We start from the raw sequence: 22,987 nt of genomic DNA on the forward strand, positions 1-22,987 counted from the left end.
TCCAATACCACTTAAGAATTGGGTTCTGCAGAGCCTAGTCTGAATGGAGCAAAAGTTAGAAGATAGCCAGAAAAAGCAGACAGATGAACTTGCATGCACAGCCCCTTATGTATTGGTGGGGTGGGAGGGAGGGGGTGTCTCAGCAGGCGGATCTTCTTCGATCAGCAAGTTATCACCTATTCTATGGATAGGTCATAGCTTCTCAAAATGGCAATAACCATTTAAAAAGAACAAAAAAAAAAGTCCTGGTCATACAACGCAAGCAGAGATGTGTGTAGCATTTAGAAATCTTAAAAGGGGCTGTCAGGTCTAAATCCAAAAGTCTGTGGTCACGATGTGTCAGTCTGTCTGACTTGTAAATCCTCACATCATACACACTGTGCACTTATTAACAAACATGGTCTCAAAGATCCCGGATACCAGCATAAAGCATCTGACTTTGTAGCAAAAGTTTGGTTGCAATTTTTGGGTTATGGGATCTCAGCATACACAGTGGGATCCCACAACCGCCCACAGTTCTACTCCTTAAGAAAGGGCTGGATCTTTTGTGTTATTAGGAGATCTTGCATTTTGTACTAACCCAGCGCTGTCACATACTTTACTAAGACGTTGCAGAATGGTAACCGGTCTAATGATGTTAAATGTTCGGTAACCGCTTAGTAATCTGAGGGGCTTGGACTTAACATTTAGCTAGAAATCTGGTCATTTATGCTGATATTAGAAAATTTAAGACCACTTTTGTTAAATCGGTGAAATTTAAAAGAATCCCCAGTCTCAATCTGCCCACTCTTTTCTTAAATGGGTATTTTTAGGTTGATAAATTGCTTTAGTAAGTTAGAAAGCATGAAAATAAGTAGGTTTACAATTGACCCAAATTTTCTATCTGCTCTTAGTCTCCTGTTGTGGGAGCTTTTATCTATCATAGTATACAGCTGGTTTCCATGAAGATTGGCCAGGTCACTAGTGCCTTACATTTCAGGAGAGGAATTAACTGCGAATATCCTAGCCACCTCTCTACAGCCCATTGATTTATATACAGCAGTTAGCTGCTTACCACCCTCCCCCGTTGACAAGTTTCTGTTTTAACACTAGAACTACTGGACTCGTGACACCTATATAGAAATACATGGTACAAAGTAGTCAAAATGACTACCTCAGTAGTTCTAGTGTTAAATCTTGCAAAATAACCAGGCCATAACATCAGTTTCTCCCATAGCAGGTCTCCTAAACACAGCTCTCTATGGCCAAAGCTATGTGCTTGTTCAAATGGAAATATAGTTACAAAAGTTTAGACGCTGAAAAAATAGTTGAATGCATTATGGTAGAACTTGTGCTGAGCTTTAATAGTTATACTAATACGACAGCTCTGCTACTTACCAGAACTGTCACTCAATTAAGTTTCCACCCAGCCAGAAACTAAGTAGTAAGAAGACTGCACAGCTCTGAGCTGCTCAAGAGACAACTTTATAATACCCTTTTACATAAGAAAGGCAGCCCCAGACTAGTTATAGGTACTCCAAAGTTTTCTAGAACAAATTTTTAAATTTCCTATTGAAATGCAGCATGTGTTCATTTGGCAGCAACTTAAACTTTTGCATTCTTAAAATCTAAGCACTCATGCCATTCTTACAAATAAGCCATACCAGCACAGTGTTAACCCCACTCTGAATCCCACCAGTCTATCAAATACTTTTTGCTAAAGAAAAAAAGAAAAGAAAAAATAAGCTAATGTTTATAAAATCAATATTATATACAATTTTAAGCCTTTGTTACCTTTTTCTCTTTTAATATTATTTGATCCATTAGCAGAGGCCAACACTCTTATGGCTATTAATCCCATACAAGGTTTCGCTTTACCATTCCCCTTTCCAATAGCAGGAATAGGAGACCCCAAAGAGTCTATGTGAGGAAGTCTCATACACTGGGAGTGCAATGTTTCCATAGTTTATATCATTTTTTGGCATCTATGGACATCGGTCAATAAGGTATAGATCCGTTGCTAATCACTACATTTTACCCTCCATGGGATTCACATTCGTCAACATTTATCTGAAGTTGTAAATTTACCATTTTATATTAAAAAGATGGAAAAAGATTCATGAAATGAAGCGGTATATAGTTCATGATGCTTTATCAATGTACCACAGGATAAATAAAAGTGCACATAAAATGAAAATGGCCGTGGAGAGAAGACTTAGGTCATTATTACAAATGTGTCAACAGTTTGTAAAGTTTTTAAATACAGGTGTACATTTAATATGTTACATAAATGTTAAGACTAAGTTTTATTTTCCTATGCTTAAATACAATACCTACCAGGATACACAGAGCTAAAAGACGTCTGGAGTTTAGTGCTGATGTATGACAACAACTGGTGACAGAATGATGGCGCTCCGCTAAGGAGCACCAGGTCCATGAGTTCATTCCCTAAGAGGTCACATACCTAAGTGCACAAAATGAGCGTTTAGAAATGTGTGTTCTATGTTTCCAGTAACACGCTGATGGCATCCTATTGTACACGGGAAGTGCAGTTCCCAGTATGTAGCGATGACGCAATCTGACACAGACACGAGCCATCGCGAAAACGTAAACATGATCACATGGAGATTAAATAAGGAAAGTCATTTGGAAATTACTTCCATCCATCTTGCTAGAAGTTCCATTGGTTCACATTGAGTCCAGTAGTTCCCACAAAACGATGGCCGTCCAGTTACTGTAAGTACCGGTAAACTTTAAAACAGTGATTTCCAGAGTCTGCTACAACAACGTGGCCATCCGAAGTCAGAGCCAGTCCTTGTGGACCATACAGTGGGTCAGCAGAAGTGTTGATGTAAGACAAAAATGATCCACTGCCATCAAATACCTAAAAGTGAAAAACAAATAACTGGTGGGTAAAGTAACTTCTCAAAAATCAGTGTATATAAGCATGTTCTACAACATATACATCATGAAAAGCTGACCGTCATTAATCAGGAGGAATGATTCATTTAGATTTTGGCTTCAGAGGCACTTCATTCCTCAGACCCTATACTGATACATTAAAGGATTTTCTCTTTTGTATCATTTTACCACCACAAGGGTTTTGTTACTGCATCTGAAAACACATTACAGTTGTGCTCAAAAGTTTACATACCCCGGCATATATTTTGCTTTCTTGGCCTTTGTTCATAGAATATGAAGGATAACACAAAATCTTTTTTTCCACTCATGGTTAGTGGTTGGGTGAAGCCATTTATTGTCAAACTACTGTGTTTTCTCTTTTTAAATCATGACAACCAAAAACATCCAAATGACCCTGATGAAAAGTTCCCATACCTGATTATTTTGGCCTGATAACATGCACAAAAAAAAGGCCAAGAAAGAAAAACAAATCTGCCAGGGTATGTAAACCTTTGAGTACAACTGTATGTAGGAGCAAAGCCCCCAATTCCTGCTATGTAACACTTAGTTTATTTGGTCAACAGTTGTGGTAAAAATCTCAGTTTTCTCTGCTGCAGATGTAGCTCAGAATGCTGAGCTCTGTATATCCCCGCCCACACCACTTATTGGCAGCTTTCTGGCATCCACTGTATATTGACAGAATGCTGCCTATCAGTGGTGAGGGGTGGGGTTCTATGGAACAGTTGACAAGAAGGCAAATGACATTAGTCCGGTCATGATAATTTCCTTCTGCTAAAACACAGATTATATTTAAACAGCACAAAGCCCAGTAAGGGATACATCACTAGACTCAGGATCTCAGCCCCCACAGCTCTCAAATTACACAACAAAAACCTGCTGACAGGCTCTATTTAAGTTGTGATTATAATGAAACTCTGACCTTTCTAACAGCTACAAGGGCAATGTAACATAGCAGGACCAATTCTATTAAATCTAAGCAATTAAATGCAAGTTTCAAGGTGCCCCATACACCAAATACTACACCAAATACTACATGCAATGTCAAAAGGAAAAAACTGCTGTATATTACTGGACTCTGAGAAATTGCCAAAATGATTCAGCCTTCTACATCCATCCTGCTGTGAAGCCATTACTGGAAATTGTACCCCAAAGCCTCCGTTCATTATAGATTCCCACAGAAAAATAAATGTTTCTATTCCTATTCTGGTATCTTACCAAAACACATACAATATAACTTGATCTCTTACTTGTATTCGGCTATTTCCCCAGTCAGCTACTATTATATTTCCATTGGAATCCACAGCCACTCCAGTTGGTGCATTAAACTGACCATTGCCTTCTCCATTTGAGCCGAACTTCAGGATAAACTCACCGTCTTGGTTAAATACCTGCAGATGAAATATAAAAAAAAAAAAAAAAAAAAGAAGTATATATACCGTATATCCATGAAGCCATAATCCATACTGATAAAACTTGACTTGATACACGTTCTTAAGGAGTCGCTCACACTAGTGTATAACTTGGACAAGTGCAAAGTTAGAATAAAAGGGATTGCACTCAAACCCATGTTATTCAATGAAGCAGAGTAGATCTGCAATTTTTTTCTCAGCTGTGTTTGGCCTTAGTTAAAAATATTATATATTATATTATATTATATTAATATATATATATATATATATATATATATATATATATATATATATATAGTTAGTATGTGCGACGAGGGCGGGGACTATATAGTGTGTATGTATGTATGTATGTATGTATGTATGTATGTATGTATGTATGTATGTATGTATGTGTGTATGTAACATACACATACTTATATACATATATAGTCCCCGCCCCCGTCGCACATACGATATTGTGTTATAGCTGCCGTAGCGAACGTTATCGCTACGGCAGCTTCACACGGACTTACCTGCCAACCGCCTACTTACTAAGGGGGAGGGTCGTGTGGCGTCACACGGCAGGCGGCCAATAGAAGCGGAGGGGCGAAGATGAGCGGGACGTAAACATCCCGCCCACCACCTTCCTTCCGCATAGCCGGCGTGAGCCGCAGGTAGAAGATGTTCCTCGCTCCTGCGGCTTCACACACAGCGATGTGTGCTGCCGCAGGAACGAGGAACAACATCGTAACATCGGTCCTTCCGAACTTATGGAAATGACTGACGCTACACCGATGATAAGATTAACAAGTGCAAAAGCGTCAAAATCGTATCAAAAACAATTTACACACTATGATATCGCCTGCGACGCCGGATGTGCGTCACTTTTGATTTGACCCCACCGACATCGCAGCTGCGATGTCATAGTGTGCAAAGTACCCCTTAGTGTGAACGCACCCTAAAAGTGAACATTAGATTATGAGAATGTTAATGCTCACGAGTCTGCACCCCCAGGTGATTTCAACTATGAATATTTAATATTTTTTTTTTGTTTTAGTGTGCTATAAGGGATCTCAGCCAAATGGTTTAGTGATAATTGTCGTAGATTTGTAGAAAGTACAATAGAAGCACCTAAAAGCCAAAGCCTGATTCATCAAAGCTTTGAAAAGTCACAATTTTGGAGCACCTTGAAGCGGTCCTCATATTTAATGACTTTTGGTGTTCTCATACCATTTTCCCACCTTCAACACTCACCACTTTGTGAAATTATTGATGAGGATCGCGGTTTGCTATGCCACAAATCTTATTCCAGCAGGAACTAGAGAAAGATTTATGGCGAGGAGTACGGCAATCGTAAGATGCCCAAGGCCTCAATTTATCAAAATATTCTCACTAGTCATGAGGAGGGAGCATAATGAAGTCAGACGTGCCCTATTCATGGAAAAGGTGCATCCACTTCATGAATCTGGGGTGTATGACGAGCAGCATGCACACTTACGTGCGAGATTTCTGGTATAGAGAACGTCACAGCTCATCGTGATGTTAGACAAGCTATGGCATCACGCTTCCACTGCGCCCTGTCCCAGCGCCACTCATTTTGTGACTTTTCAAAGCTTTTACGCTACTTTTTGGGCATAAAAACTTTGATGAATTGGGGCCCAAGTGTTTTATGCGTCCTTGCTCTAAACCTTCCGGCAGATCGGCGATTATATCTAATACTACCGATAAAAGGCTGGATGCAGTGTTTCTGCATAATTCACTCTACCTCAAACAAACACATGGATTACATTTTATAAATCTCATCCACAGCCAGCAGAAAATTTTCTGCATGGAAATTGACCTGTGTGGACTTTAAGATCTGAAAGTGTGTCAAATTTTGTTGCTGATTTTTACATTTCAATGTAAAAATGCAGAAGCAAAATCCACATTAGACAGACAACCGAGACTTAGGATAGTGCCCATGATCAGGACATGCTGTGTCCTGGACGCAACATGTCCTCTTCAGCAGGGCAGTGACTGTTGACTGCAGGAGATTGCAGCTGTCTGGGCCACGATCAGGGCTCGGGGTGCTGCGGACTTTCCCCTCTATTCTCCCTGCGGTGAACGCTTGCGGCTCTGCAGCAATAAACTGACATGCTGCGGTTCAGGAAGCCACACGGCATGTCAGCTTACGCTGTGGGAAAAATAAGCACAGTGGGCATGGGATATCTATAAATCCCATCCACTGTGCTTGTACTGCCATAGGGAGACAAAACCATTAACCAATGACTTCCAAAAACCATTCAGCCTAGCATAGCCTCTACCAAAAGTATAAAATATTTCTATGTTGAGAACTATTCTCCTGACAGTACACACTGTACATAAATAATTTTGTCATTAAGATTCCAGGCTTCTCGAAAGAATCCCAAAATAAATATTAATATAATATAATATAATATAATATAATATAATATAATATAATATAATATAATATAATATAATATAATATAATATAATTATATATATATATATATATATATATATATATATATATATATATATATATATATATATATATATATATATATATATATATATATATATATATATATATATATATATATACACATATGCATACACACGCATATATTTTTATTTATTTATCAAGACCGGTGTTCTTCATGCCAGTCTTGATTTTGTGGTGTGTTGGAGTCCGAGGTCCCTCATTCAGGAAGCACATTCCTCTTAATGAATCTGGAGCATCTGAAAAGCAGCGTGTGCCTCCGTGCACCTCCTCACAAATCTTACTCCAGTCACAGACTGGCGTAAACTCTCTGGCACAGGGTATACCACTGCTCATCATGAATTAGACACTGCTGTGGCTTTACACTCCCTTAACACCCAAACTGTGCCCATTTTGGTAAAACTTAAGTTGCACAAGAATTGTGCAATTTATCAGTCTTTTAAGTCAGTAGTCTGGCAATAACACTTTAATAAAATCGGGGCCCATGTTTTATTTTCCACCAATTAAAATTTTTCAAAAAAAGATTGCATCAAAATTCTCAATCTTCACATTTTTTTGTACACAGCTTTTATGTGTCTACATGGATACAGACTACAAAATAAATGATATGTAGCTGTAAAAAAAAAACATATTTTAATTAAGACTATTTACATGCAATATTCACAATATAAATGGTTACAGAGGTGTACTTGTAATTTTTTTTGTCTTAGCCAAACAAGTTTACAGAATTCAAATGGGCAATCATTTAGGTTTTTTAGAGTGGTTAGCACAAACATACTACTTCACCACCTGTTAATGTTCTCAAGACACAGATTGGCCGTAGGAAAAAAATATTTCATTATTCACTGAAAAATCCCTTCATTGGAGGGCACAGAAACCATGGTTTAATATACTGTCACCTGGAGGCTAAGACTAAGAATACATCTTCGAAAAAACGGACTCCTTCCTACCAGGATATACCTGGACAGCCAACAAGAAGCTATTCAGTTTAGCTTAGTGTCATTCGGAGGCAGCCATGGGTATGAGTGCCAGACCAGTTTTAGTTCCCAACCTGCCTAAATCAAGGAAAACCTTTTATTCTCTTTTGTTTTTAAGAATTTGTGGTCTGTGGCCCAAATTTTTCATAGGATGGGTAATCGCGTGAACGAGGCCATTCTGTTTTTCCCCAAGGAGTGACAGAGTATAGCCTGTGCAGATCAGCCTGCGCGCTCTCTCATCAGTATAGTGGATTGACTACCTTGATGGAGTCAGGGTTTTTTTTGTTTTTTGTTTTTTTTTATCTAAAAGATGTAATTTTAGTGTCAGCCTCCAGGTGGCAGCATATTAACCCATTGTTCCTATGTCCTCACATAAATTGACCGAGAAATTAATGTTTTATATAACACGCGGCTTAAATCTGCAGCTCAGACTGGCCAGCATGTAGATAAGTCACGTAATCCTGAAGAGCAAAATCAAAGATTATTCCAAACAGAATCCTAGGTGAAAAGGAGTATGTTGTAGACTTTAAAATCTGCAGCATTAATTGTACATAGCTATATCACTGAGTGTGCAAGATCCCGATAAAAGATAATTTGCTATGTGAGCATGGAAACTCAATGGTTACTGTGTAATTTTGTCATAAATAATAGTATTTGGTAAAGAATAGATACATTACCTTAACCGAATGGTTATGGAAGTCCGTCACAATGATTTCATTATTACTATTGACAGCAGCAAAGTGGGGTCCTGGGAACACAGAGAATGAGACAGTCTTGACATATTGCAAGTAGTGGCTGAATCCCGCACATACTGTATACAATTAGAGTAGCAGCCCTATATGATGCGAGTGATCTATCAATATTCAAGTACATGCAACATATTTGGAAATTAGTACACACACAAAACAACAGTCTGCATAAAGAGAGAAAGAAAATAGATATATAAATAACAAAATATATATATTATTAAATAGATATATACACACACATCTAATTTTTCTTTTGTAATCTTGTCCTGGAGATTATTTTCTTGGTAAAAGAAAAAACTCCACAAAATTTTATATAATAGAGATAAAATATATATATAATAGAGATAAAATATATATATATCTCTGAAAATTGTAGATTCACATTGAAGACATCTCAAAACTATGAATTAACACATGTGGAATAAGATACTTAACATAACAAAAAAGTGTGAAACAACTGAAAATATGTCTTATATTCTAGGTTCTTCAAAGTAGCCATCTTTTGCTTTGATTACGGCTTTGCACACTCTTGAGCTTCAAGAGGTAGTCAGCGGAAATGGTTTTCACTTCACTGGTGCGCCCTGTCAGGTTTAATAAGTGGGATTTCTTGCCTTATAAATGGGGTTGGGACCATCAGTTGTGTTGTGCAGAAGTCTGGTGGTTATACAGCTGATAGCCCTACTGAATAGGCTGTTAGAATTTGTATTACGGCAAGAAAAAAGCAGCTACTTAAAGAAAAACGAGAGGCCATCATTACTTTAAGAAATGAAGGTCAGTCAGTCCGAAAAATTGGGAAAACTTTGAAAGTGTCCCCAAGTGCAGTGGCAAAAACCAAACGCTACAAAGAAACTGGCTCACACGAGGACCACCCCAGGAAAGGAAGACCAAGAGTCACTTCTGCTGCAGAGGATAAGTTTATTCGAGTCACCAGCCTCAGAAATCGCAGGTTAACAGCAGCTCAGATTAGAGACCAGGTCACTGCCACACAGAGTTCTAGCAGCAGACACCTCTCTAGAACAACTGTTAAGAGGAGACTTTGTGCAGCAGGCCTTCATGGTAAAATAGCTGCTAGGAAACCACTGCTAAAGAACAGGCAACAAGCAGAAGAGACTTGTTTGGGCTAAAGAACACAAGGAATGGACATTAGACAAGTGGAAATCTGTGATTTGGTCTGATGAATCCAAATTTGAGCTCTTTGGATCCAACCACCGTGTCTTTCTGCGACGCAGAAAAGGTGAATGGATGGACTCTACATGCTTGGTTCCCACCGTGAAGCATGGAGGTGGTGTGATGGTGTGGGGGGGGGGGGCTTTGCTGGTGACACTGTTGGGGATTTATTCAAAATTGAAGGCATCCTGAACCAGCATGTCTACCACAGAATCTTGCAGCGGCATGCTATTCCATCCGGTTTGCGTTTCTTTGGACCATCATTTATTTTTGAACAGGACAATGACTCCAAATACACTTCCAGGCTGTGTAAGGGCTATATGACTAAGGAGGAGAGTGATGGGGTGCTACGCCAGATGACCTGGCCTCCACAGTCACCAGACCTGAACCCAATCGAGATGGTTTGGGGTGAGCTGGACCGCAGAGTGAAGGCAAAACGGCCAACAAGTGCTAAGCATCTCTGGGAACTCCTTCAAGACTGTTGGAAAACCATTTCCGGTGACTACCTCTTGAAGCTCATCAAGAGAATACCAAGAGTGTGCAAAGCAGTAATCAAAGCAAAAGGTGGCTACTTTGAAGAACCTAGAATATAAGACATATTTTCAGTTGTTTCACACTTTAAGTATTTCACATTCCACATGTTTTAATTCATAGTTTTGATGCCTTCAACGTGAATCTACAATTTTCAGAGTCCTGAAAATAAAGAAAACTAGAAAACTCTTTGAATGATGTGTGTCCAAACTTTTGGTCTGCACTGCATCTCTCTCATTAGAATATATATACACATTATATATACATATACACACATCTATCTATCTATCTATCTCTATCTCTATCTCTATCTCTATCTCTATCTATATATATATATATATATATACACACACACATACATATACACATACACACAGGCACATATACACAGGCACATATACACAGGCACATATACACAGGCACATATACACAGGCACATATACACAGGCACATATACACAGGCACATATACACACAAACAGTGTTGTATTATGTATTATTTTTTTTCCCCAAGAAAATAATCTCCAGCACGAGTTAATAGGTTTTGTTGCGAGATTTTGCGTACTGGATCGCCGGAGGACCTGGGGGTTGGACTGCCGCCATCAGATGAGGACATATTGTAGCAAAATGCCTCAACATTATAAGTTTGCAACACTAATGCAAAATGGATGTGATAGTCAAGTGTGCAGACCTAGATATAAAGTATATACAAAGTAATTATTTATTATTCTTTGCCTATATTAGCGCCATCATATTCCACAGCGCTTTACAGATATCTGTCCCCATTGGGGCTCACAATCTAAATTCCCTATCAGTATGTCTTTGGAGTGTAGGAATAAAACAGGAGAACCCGGAGGAAACCCACACAAACATGGGGAGAACATACAAACTTCTTGCATACATAGTACATCAACTGTACCTGCAAACTGCTTGTCCCCATTTCCTCGACTTCCAAACCGGGTCACTATTTTACCATTGGGCTGGAAGATGAACACGCAACACGCCTTGTTGTCGACTACAATGATGTGTCCATTGCGATCCACTGATACACCTTTGGGACCCATCAATTTTCCTGATCCAATTTTTGTCTGTTAAGTTAAAACACAACCATTAGTATAAAGAAACAACTGTTCCCGCTTCTTTATAAAAGAGCAGTTCTTTTAAAAAGGAATCTGTCAGCAGTATTTCACCCCTAAAACTATTTATAAGTGCATTTAGCTTTTCGGTCAAGTCCAATATTTTTACATGGCCAGTCCGTTCCTTCATTACTGAGAAATCAGCATTTAAAAATCTATATACAAATGAGGCTGCAGACCTGAAGCCTCTGTCACTCCAGCTCTATTCCTCACCCAGGACAGAGTCCTCCTGCTTGACTGATTGATCCTTTCCCTGAAGTCACACACAACACAGAGGCCATGATATAGGGACACAATTGATCCATATTAGGGGTCCCATGGACTCAACATTAACACCAAATTCGAACAGAGCATGACAGCCAGATATGTTGAAGGGAGTCCCTCATCCACAAAATGCATTTTAAATGGGTTATACAGTGTTATATTGGACTTAGCCCCTATATAAACCAAGAGAGTTTGCTGCATGTCTTCATTTTCATGTAGGGGGCTTTCCCCAACTTCTGATGACCGTGCTCGCTTCCCAGTGTGAAAACGGTCTAAATGCTGCCGGTGTGTGTGCACATGTTTTGTATACAGACAGTGCTTGTCCCCAGCTAAGCGTGCACAGTGGCCGGGCACATTCTCCTCAACTTTTGTTCTGCTGATGCCATTAGCAACACTAATAAACTCACAAGTGTAGCAAGCGGCCTCAGAGAGGAGTTCTCCGAGGTCGCTCACTATACTTCCAAGTGCATTAGCAGGCAAAAGTCAAGGAGGAGAACAGACATGGCCATCAGCAGAAAGGAGACAAGGAGAAGCACATTGCCATCAGCAGAAAGACAACAAGGAGAAGAATGCACCTTGCATACAGAAATGCTATGATATTAAACCCATGACCACTCCCAAAACATGATGGTCATGCATATGGCGCTCATTTAACTTTGATGCTCAAAGTGGCCACCGTCAGCTGCAATGCACATCTGGACTCTGGACAGCATACTGTATCTTGCTGCACGTTGTGCAATATGGTAGGTGACAAGTTTGCACAAACATCTGTGATAAATCGTTGTAGGTCCTGCAATGTTGGTGGAGGGGTCGCATACACCTGATGTTTGATGTAACCTCAAAGAAAGAAGTCCTATGGTGTCAGGTCAGGTGAGCGTGGAGGCCACTCCACGCAGCCACCATACCCAATGACTTGTAGGAAGCTCTCCATGAGGTATCGCTTCACATCCGCAGCCTTGTGAGTGTTACACGTTCTAATCATAGCATTTCTGTATGCAAAATGTCGATTCGAATTGAATTGATGATGGCCTAAAACTTTGTAATTCACTTTTTTTCCCTCTATCTCGTTCCGTCTTTGAGATAAAAATGCTAACTCCGTTTTCCACCAGGTGGCGCTATAGGTGGTTTCATTGTGTAGCGCGTGGCTACTTTACTATACCTAGACATCACTTCTATGCCTATAGCTGCTGCCGTTCTCAAGTTAATGGTGGTGGACAGGCTACGGGTGGACACACTGTGTATATGTATATATGTCTTTTATATAATATAAAAATGTTGGCGATAAAAAAAAAAAAAAAAAAAGTGTAATAAGATGAAGAAGATTGGGTGATTGCATTTAAAAAGCTTGCACCCTGGATTCCCTGTCTAGGTAAAGGTAAAGCAGGTTATGGGGTTATAATCAGCATCCACATCATTTTAGTGTCCTTCGTTCTCTATTCAGTTCTAATGCGGGCGTCACACGGGACGATCTATCGTGCGATCGTACCCGCCCCCATCGTTTGTGCGTCATGGGCAATTAGTTGCCCGTGGCGCACAAAGTCGTTAACCCCCTGTCACACGCACTTACCTCCCGGACGACCTTGCTGTGGGCGGCAAACATCCTCTTCCTGAATGGGGAGGGACGTTCGGTGTCACAGCGACGTCACACAGCGGCCGGCCAATAGCAGAGGAGGGGCGGAGATGAGCGGGACATAAACATCCCGCATTGCCGGCGGGACGCTGTGTTAAGCGTTCCCGGGGTGTGATACGGAGCGATCTGTGCTGCCCCGGGAACGATGAACAACCGGCGCACTGAAGAACAAATGACTTTTTTAAAATGAGCAACGTGTCAACGAGCAACGATAAGGTGAGTATTTTTGCTCGTTCACCGTCGCTCGTAGCTGTCACACGCTACAATATATCAAACTATGCCGGATGTGTGTCACTTACGACGTGACCCCGCCGACATATCGCCCGACATATCGTACCGTGTGACGCCCGCATAAGAGTTTGTATGGAATATAGATCTGTTACAGAATGGATGCAAACTGAAGCAGAAGGTTCACCAATCTAATATATAAAGTGGAGTGTGAGTATGTGTACGTGTGTGTATGTGTGTGTATATATATATGTGTGTGTGTGTGTGTGTGTGTGTGTGTGTGAGTATGTATGTATATGTATGTATGTCCGCTAAACGAATCCGCACCGTCACATTTACAAATCACGAAATTTTGCACAGACGTCCCATGTGACCCAGGGAACGTCGTAGACTATGTTTTGACGGGAAAATTTAATCCCGCTCGTCACAGTTTCTCTCCAAAAAACATGCCTCCATTAAAGTGAATGGAGCCTGGAACTACTGGTTTTAATAGCAGCTGTGATTGGTTGCTATAGGAACAAAGGACAGTCACAGTATAAGACGCTTATGTGTGAGGTAATATGATGTCGGTGGGCAGACGGGGAAAGAGGCAGACGGGGAAAGAGGCAGACGGGGAAAGAGGCAGACGGGGAAAGAGGCAGACGGGGAAAGAGGCAGACGGGGAAAGAGGCAGACGGGGAAAGAGGCAGACGGGGAAAGAGGCAGACGGGGAAAGAGGCAGACGGGGAAAGAGGCAGACGGGGAAAGAGACAGACGGGGAAAGAGACAGACGGGGAAAGAGACAGACGGGGAAAGAGACAGACGGGGAAAGAGACAGACGGGGAAAGAGACAGACGGGGAAAGAGACAGACGGGGAAAGAGATAAACAGGAAAAGAGAGACAGACACAGAGACACAGAGATAGAGACAGATAGACTGATACAGAGACAGAGAGATAGAAACAGACAGATAGAGACAGACACAGACAGACAAGGAAAGAGACAGACACCAAGTCAGAGACTGGGAGAGAGACAGTGACAGTTACTATCCCGGGCAACGCCCGGGTACTACAGCTAGTTGATTACAAAAGGGTCTGTCTGGTTTTACTACTGTAACTCAACATTGTGGGTGTGAGCAGAGTCTTACCGTAACTTCCAACCAATATATTTGTAGTTCCGATGTATATTTCCGTATATAACTTGATGTGGTGATTCTCCCACAAACTTTAGCAAATGGAATAAATATGTTGTTTCTAATACTATACTAGAGTTTACCTTGAACTTGCCATCACTGGAAAATATGCTGACCCACTTATTGTCATAGTCTGCAATAATGATGTCACCACTTGGGTGCACGGCCACTCCTGTGGGTCTCTGGAGCTGTCCTGGCGATCGTCCTCGTATGCCAAAGCGGCTTTTGAACTGGCCGTCATTGGAAAATATCTGCAATACAAGTAATGCAAAATAGTACATTTGTTGGAGCTTTTCAAACAAACAAAAACTATTTTACAATGATTCTAAAGTGTAAAAAAATAAATAAAAATAATAAAGTACAGATTCAGGGCATAAATTAAGACTTCAAGTGTACCACATAACAGTCTTATAATGAAGCTCCAGAAGGAAGGACTAGGGGAAACTATATGCAACTGGGTAAGGAATTGGCTAAAAGATAGGAAACAAAGTAGTTATAAATGGTACATTATAGTCAGCAGTGGGGTGGCGCAGGGATCTGTGCTAGGACCGATTCTTTTTAATCTCTTCATTAATGACCTTATGGATGGGATTGATAGTAAAGTATCAGTCTTTGCTGATGACACGAAACTATGTAGGATATTAAAAACTGACCTTGATAGTACAATATTACAAAACAATCTGGATAAGATGTCAGAATGGGCAGATACTTGGCAAATGAGATTTAATGTTGATAAATTTACAGTACTGCACCTAGGATGGGGTCATCCTAAGGCTATATGCGCACACAGCCTTTTTCGCTGCATTTTTTATCTAAAAACTGCTTGACTTTGCTTCCCCAGCAAAGTCTATGAGTTACCATTTTTGCTGTCTGCACAGTGCAGTTTAGTTTTAGGTGCGTTTTTGTGGTGACCACAAGGATGCAACATGTCAATTATTTCGGCGTTTTTGCCAGCGTTTTTCACCCATGCAATGCATTGGAAAAAACGCAGCAACCAAAACGCAGCAAAAAACATGCGTTTTTTTGGATGCGTTTTTACCGTGGGTGCGTTGTCGTTTCTTTGCGGCCAAAAACGCACAAAAATGCTACATCTTTGTGGTCACAAAAAAAAGGCAACGTGCGCACATAGACTATAGCTGCATATACATTAAATGGAAGTAAACTCAGGACTACAGAACAGGAGGACTTGGGTATTCTCATTACAAATAAGCTGAGCAGCAGCACTCAATGTCAAGCAGCAGCAGCTAAAGCAAACAAGATTTTAGGGTGTATAAAGAGAGATTAGATCCCGTGATCCCAATGTATTGTTACCCCTCTATAAATCACTTGTAAGGCCACATCTGGAATATGGGATCCAGTTTTGGGCTCCACATTTTAAAAAGGACATTCAGAAGTTAGAGTCAGTTCAAAGGCGACTAACTACATTATTACATTTTCTGAACCACAAAGTGCTGTGGAAAAAAGTTGGCACTATAGAGTTAAAATGATTATTATTAAATTTGTTGTTGACAGGCTGCAACAGCTACTTCACCACTGCAGGCAATCCCATGCACTGTAGCAATGACTTTACTGCTGCAGCCATAACAAATCCTGGGGTAATTCTGAGTAACGCCAAGTTAATTATGATTACCTAGTGCAACGATAGAAAACTTAATCCTGGAAACCCTTTTTTTTAAAAAAAAAAAAAAAAAAAAAAAAAAAAAAAAAAAAAGTGTTAAACCCATTCATTAGCTTTTTTTCTAAACATCAGAGACTTTTATTGGAGGTTAGTCAGTTTTTCTACTATGGAAAAAATGGAACTCTCAAACTTCTATCAGTCTGTAAAAAAATGGGCACACACTGCTGGCATCTAAGGGTTGTCCGATTTTTTTAGGGACCCATAGGAAAGTCTGATCTGAGAGACTTCTCAAAATCAGACATGTCTATCTTTTTTGTGGATCACTTGTTATGCTAAAATACATAGATATGTACAGTGCTGGCCAAAAGTATTGGCACCCTTGCAATTCTGTCAGATAATACTCAGTTTCTTCTTGAAAATGGTTGCAATCACAAATTCTTTGGTATTATTATCTTCATTTATTTTGCTTGCAATGGAAACACACAAAAAGAGAATGAAACAAAAATCAAGTCATTGATCATTTCACACAAAACTCCAAAAATGGGCCAGACAAAAGTATTGACACCCTTAACCTAATACTTGGTTGCACAACCTTTAGCCAAAATAACTGCGAAAAAAACGCTTCCGGTAACCATCAATGAGTTTATTACAATGCTCTGCTAGAATTTTAGACCATTCTTCTTTGGCAAACTGCTCCAGGTCCCTGAGATTTGAAGGGGGCCTTCTCCAAACTGCCATTTTGAGATCTCTCCACAGGTGTTCTATGGGATTCAGGTCTGGACTCATTGCTGGCCACTTTAGTATTCTCCAGTGCTTTCTATCAAACCATTTTCTAGTGCTTTTTTAAATTGTGTTTTGGGTCATTGTCCTGCTGGAAGACCCATGACCTCTGAGGAAGACCCAACGGACAGACGACGGATCGTACGGGTTGACATTGCCGTACCCTCGGACTGCAGGGCAGCTTGAACTTGTTTGGATGTTAGTCGAGGTTCTTTATTCACCATCCGCACAATCTTGCGTTGAAATCTCTAGTCAAATTTTTCTTTTCCTTCCACATCTAGGGAGGTTAGCCACAGTGCCATGGGCTTTAAACTTCTTGATGACACTGCGCACCGTAGACACAGGAACTTTCAGGTCTTTGGAGATGGACTTATAGCCTTCAGATTGCTCATGCTTCCTCACAATTTGGATTCTCAAGTCCTCAGACAGTTCTTTGGTCTTCTTTCTTTTCTCCATGCTCAATGTGGCACACACAAGGACACAGGACAGAGGTTGAGTCAACTTTAATCCATGTCAACTGGCTGCAAGTGTGATTTAGTTATTGCCAACACCTGTTAGGTGCCACAGGTAAGTTACAGGTGCTGTGAATTACACAAATTAGAGAAGCATCACATGATTTTTCAAAACAGTGCCAATACTTTTGTCCACCCCCTTTTTTATGTTTGGTGTGGAATTATATCCAATTCGGCTTTGACAGTTTATTTTTTTTTTTTCATTGAAGACAAATTAAAATGAAGATAATACCAAAGAATTTGTGATTGCAATCATTTTCAAGAAGAAACTGAGTATTCTCTGACAGAATTGCAGGGGTGCCAATACTTTTGGCCAGCACTGTAAACAGCTATAGACTAGAAAAAGATACAAGTACTATCTGTTAAAAACATGGATAGAACTGCCGAATGGGCAAAACAGAGAGTTAAAAGTTATACAGCATTTCTTCACATACACACAAATAAACATAACTCATTATAAACATTCAAGTATAAATGTGGTTAGAGATACAGTACAGACCAAAAGTTTGGACACACCTCATTCAAAGAGTTTTCTTTATTTTCAGGACTCTGAAAATTGTTGATTCACATTGAAGGCATCAAAACTATGAATTAAAACATGTGGAATGAAATACTTAAAAAAGTGTGAAACAACTGAAAATATGTCTTATATTCTAGGTTCTTCAAAGTAGCCACCTTTTGCTTTCATTACTACTTTGCACACTCTTGGCATTCTCTTGATGAGCTTCAAGATGTAGTCACCGGAAATGGGTTTTCCAACAGTCTTGAAGGAGTTCCCAGAGATGTTTAGCACTTGTTGGTCCTTTTGCCTTCACTCTGCGGTCCAGCTCACCCCAAACCATCTCGATTGGGTTCAGGTCTGGTGACTGTGGAGACCAGTTCATCTGGCGTAGCACCCCATCACTCTCCTTCTTAGTCAAATAGATCTTACACAGCCTGCAGGTGTGTTTGGGGTCATTGTCCTGTTGAAAAATAAATGATGGTCCAACTAAACGCAAACCAGATGGAATAGCACGCCGCTGCAAGATGCTGTGGTAGGCATGCTGGTTCTGTATGCCTTCAATTTTGAATAAATCCCCAACAGTGTCACCAGCAAAGCACCCCCACACCATCACACCTCCTCCTCCATGCTTCACGGTGGGAACCAGCCATGTAGAGTCCCTCCGTTCACCTTTTCTACAAAGATACGGTGGTTGGATCCAAAGATCTCAAATTTGGACTTATCAGGCAAAAGCACATATTTCCACTAGTCTAATGTCCATTTCTTTTGTTCTTTAGCCCAAACAAGTCTCTTCTGCTTGTTGCCTGTCCTTAGAAGTGGTGTCCTAGCAGCTATTTTACTATGAAGGCCTGCTGCACAAAGTCTCCTCTTAACAGTTGTTCTAGAGATGAGAAGGATGTGTCCAAACTTTTGGTCTGTACTGTATATTCAGAATTAAAGCAACAATCCAGAGGTAGTACTGAACTACTACGATTAATGCCATTGAAATCTAATCCATTCTTCCAGTGTCAGCAGGCAAATAAACAGTGGAAATTTCCACTCCATGCTCTGAGATCAGAATCTAAAATGAGTCCATATCCTGTGGTATAACTGCAGCGCAGCATCTACAAAAATGAGCAAACACAGTACGGCATACAGCCCATAAATCAGCAGCTGGACGAGGTGAAAACAATGAAAAACTAACGAGCTGATCACATTCTCACGCAGGATTAATATCACAGAGCTCTTGGTTTAAAGGGAACCCATCATCCGGATTATGCAAGTAAAAGGTGTGTCAATAATGGCGTTGATTCACTAGACATCCTCAGTGAAGAAATCAGCATCATGGTTGTTGCTTAGGCCGGTTTCACATTTGCTTTGTGTTGACGGAAACTGAATCCAGCACAGATGCAGTACAGTTCATTAATTTACAGTGGAACCGCGACACCATGCGGTTGTGTCCTTCATACACAACCGCATGTGTCCACATGGTGTCGCACTTCCACTGTAAATAAATGAACTGTACTGCATCTGTGCTGGATTCAGTTTTCGTCAAAACGACGCAAATGTGAAACCGGCCTAAATCATTAATTTTGCCCGTCCTAACCTTTCAGTGCATTGGGGAGGGACTGTGGGGGAGGGATGGGGCGCAGGACTGTGGGCGCAGGACTTCGGCTCTGCCCCGGTCCCTACACTGCATCTGGTGGGTCTCTTCCTCCTGTTTTAAGTTTCACTCTGGCGATGTCCTAACCACGGGAGACATTTGCACAGATCCCAGAGGGCTTAAAAAAAAAAAAATGGAGTGAGTGGCGGCGCATGCGCACATTGAGTTCTCGGCTCATTTTTGTCTAATTCTGCATATGCGCCTCCACCAACGCCATTTTACTGAAGATTATTGGGAGGTTAATCTGTACCAGTGGCTAGGATGGAATCGATTCAAAATTTAAAATAAGAGGAAGACAGACACCAGAGGCAGACACTTTGTTCGCTGTACTGGCTGCTGCCAGGTACTGCAGATCAACTCCTATCCTTTTCTATACTAATTGGTAGCAATTAGTAGTGGACACTACACAATCTACAGACCTCTGGTGTGCCATTCAATATATTGCTCACATCTGGCCATCGGACCCGATATCAGCTGTTCTGGTGGGGGTTGCTGAGCGTCAAACCCCATTGGTCCTAATTATAGATCAGCAATATAAAAAAGTACTAGAAAACCCAGTTCATCTGAATTTAGCTGGATTTACCAATGGTCTGCAAATGCATATTATGTGTATGGCCAGCATATGGCTTTCTTCCCCCACCTGTCAGCTCAGCCTTGTAACCTCCTTCTCACTGTGCAAAGATTAACGAATGTGAAGCTATCCCTGGAGCGCGCGGCTGTGTGCACAATGAACATGATGTTCCAGTCAATGCTTTAGGCTTGTGTACACCACTGAGGACAGAACTAAAGCATCGGGTATTCTAGAATTTACGTATTGTGTAGTTCATGTATGATTTTTGTTATATATATATATATATATAATATATATATATATATTATATATATATATATATATATATATATATATATATATATATATATATATATATATATATATATATATATATATATATATATATATATATATATATATATATATATATATGATGAAAGGTCGCACTCCAAAGGTCGAATAAAATATTTTTCTTTTTATTCCACGATCACATCAGGGGTACAGGTAGTGAGGGAGGATGAGGGTGTGCCACGTCGGTCCGACGTGGCACACCCTCATCCTCCCTCACTACCTGTACCCCTGATGTGATCGTGGAATAAAAAGAAAAATATTTTATTCGACCTTTGGAGTGCGACCTTTCATCTCTTCATTGTGGATCTTATATCGCCTTTGCTTTGGGACACGCACCCAGGTCTCCACCTGCCTGAAAGCACAGCTTTGTCAGCCATACAGGGATCGGCGGTGCCCGGTATCCTCCACTCAGCTTTTATATATATATTATATTATATATATATATGTTGTGTGTAGTTACCAAGTGTTTGTGTAGGCGCTGTACATGTTCTGGGTGTTGTCTGGGTGTGACGGGGGGGTGAGAGCGGTGTTGTATGTGTGTTGCGTGTGTTGCGTTGTTTGTGGAGCGCTGTGTGTCTGTAGCGTTGTGTGTGTGTTGCGCGGTTTGTGTGTGTGTGGTGTGTTTTGGGGGGAGGTATGTTTTGTGCAATGTGTGTGTTGTGCGGTATGTGCGTATATTTGTGTGTGCCGCGGTGTTTGTGTGTTGGGTGTTGTGTGTGTGCAGCGTTGTCTGAGTGTGGGTGTCTGTGTAGGGCAGTTGTTTGTGGTGTGTTGTGCAGTGCGCGCGTGTGTGTGTGTGTGTGTGTGTGTGTGTGTGTGTGTGTGTGTGTGTGTGTGTGTGTGTGTGTGTGTGTGTGTGTGTGTGTGTGTGTGTGCGCGCATCAGCCTCTCTTCTCTCAGCCTACCTCTCCCAGCCTCCCTCCTCCCAGCCTCCCTCTCCCAGCCTCCCCAAGCATCGGCCTCCACCAGCATCAGCCTCTCTCCTTCCAGCCTCCCCCAGCATCAGCCTCCGCCAGCATCAGCCTCTCTCCTTCCAGCCTCCTCCAGCATCAGCCTCCCTCTCCCAGCCTTCCCCAGGATCAGCCTCTCTCCTCCCAGCCTTCCCCAGCATCAGCTTTCCCCTAACAGCCTCCCTCAGCATCAGCCTTCCCCAGCATCAGCCTCTCTCCTCCCAGCCTCAGCCTCTCTCCTTCCAGCCTCCCCCAGCATCAGCCTCTCTCCTTCCAGCCTCCCTCAGCATCAGCCTCCCCTTCCCAGCCTTCCCCAGGATCAGCCTCTCTCCTCCCAGCCTCCTTCCTCCCAGCCTCCCTCAGCATCAGCCTTCCGCTCCCAGTCTCCCCCAGCATCAGCCTCCCCAAGCATCAGCCTCCACCAGCATCAGCCTCTCTCCTTCCAGCCTCCCCCAGCATCAGCCTCCTCCTTCCAGCCTCCCTCAGCATCAGCCTCCCGTTCCCAGCCTTCCCCAGGATCAGCCTCTCTCCTCCCAGCCTCCTTCCTCCCAGCCTCCCTCAGCATCAGCCTTCCCCTCCCAGTCTCCCCCAGCATCAGCCTCCCCAAGCATTAGCCTCCACCAGCATTAGCCTCCACCAGCATCAGCCTCCACCAGCATCAGCCTCCACCAGCATCAGCCTCCCTCGTCCCAGCCTCCCCCAGCATCAGTCTCCCCCTCCCAGCATCAGCCTCTCTCCTCCCAGCATCAGCCTCTCTCCTCCCAGCATCAGCCTCTCTCCTCCCAGCATCAGCCTCTCTCCTCCCAGCATCAGCCTCTCTCCTCCCAGCATCAGCCTCTCTCCTCCCAGCCTCCCCAGCATCAGCCTCCCCCAGCATCAGCCTCTCTTCTTCCAGCCTCCGTCCTCCCAGCCTTCCCCAGCATCAGCTTTCCCCTCCCAGCCTCCCTCAGCATCAGCCTTCCCCAGCATCAGCCTCTCTCCTCCCAGCCTCAGCCTCTCTCCTTCCAGCCTCCCCCAGCATCAGCCTCTCTCCTTCCAGCCTCCCCTTCCCAGCCTTCCCCAGGATCAGCCTCTCTCCTCCCAGCCTCCTTCCTCCCAGCCTCCTTCAGCATCAGCCTTCCCCTCCCAGTCTCCCCCAGCATCAGCCTCCCCCTCCCAGCCTTCCCCATGAGCAGCCTCTCTGCTCCCAGCCTCCTCCAGCACGCCGTGCTCCTCTGCCGACACTCACACACCCGATCGCATCCACTCACACACACCCGATCGCATCCACTCACACACACCCGATCGCATCCACTCACACACACCCGATCGCATCCACTCACACACACCCGATCGCATCCACTCACACACACAGACACTGACTATATCGCACATACGCGCTGATACTCACAACATCCGGAGATACCACATGCCTCTGGCCATGTGATCCTCCGTCAG

The 22,987-nt window shown here is 42.1% G+C and overlaps 1 protein-coding gene across 6 annotated transcripts in view; it reads right to left on the minus strand.

Moving 5' to 3' along the window:
* Window positions 1-259: 259 nt before the first annotated feature.
* Window positions 260-22,987, minus strand: part of TRIM2 (tripartite motif containing 2) — a 173,031-nt gene continuing 150,303 nt past the window's right edge. For all 6 annotated transcript variants that reach the window (XM_075347754.1, XM_075347746.1, XM_075347769.1 and 3 more), the window contains 5 exons: window positions 14,726-14,893; window positions 11,135-11,303; window positions 8,447-8,517; window positions 4,149-4,289; window positions 260-2,863 (listed from right to left, as the gene is read on the minus strand). In XM_075347754.1, coding sequence (XP_075203869.1) covers window positions 2,711-2,863; window positions 4,149-4,289; window positions 8,447-8,517; window positions 11,135-11,303; window positions 14,726-14,893 — 702 coding nt within the window. In that variant the 3' untranslated portion in view covers window positions 260-2,710. The remainder of the gene's footprint in view (window positions 2,864-4,148; window positions 4,290-8,446; window positions 8,518-11,134; window positions 11,304-14,725; window positions 14,894-22,987) is intronic.

This window comes from Anomaloglossus baeobatrachus, chromosome 1, assembly GCF_048569485.1.
Source record: "Anomaloglossus baeobatrachus isolate aAnoBae1 chromosome 1, aAnoBae1.hap1, whole genome shotgun sequence".
In the NCBI taxonomy this organism is placed as follows: Eukaryota; Metazoa; Chordata; class Amphibia; order Anura; family Aromobatidae; genus Anomaloglossus; species Anomaloglossus baeobatrachus.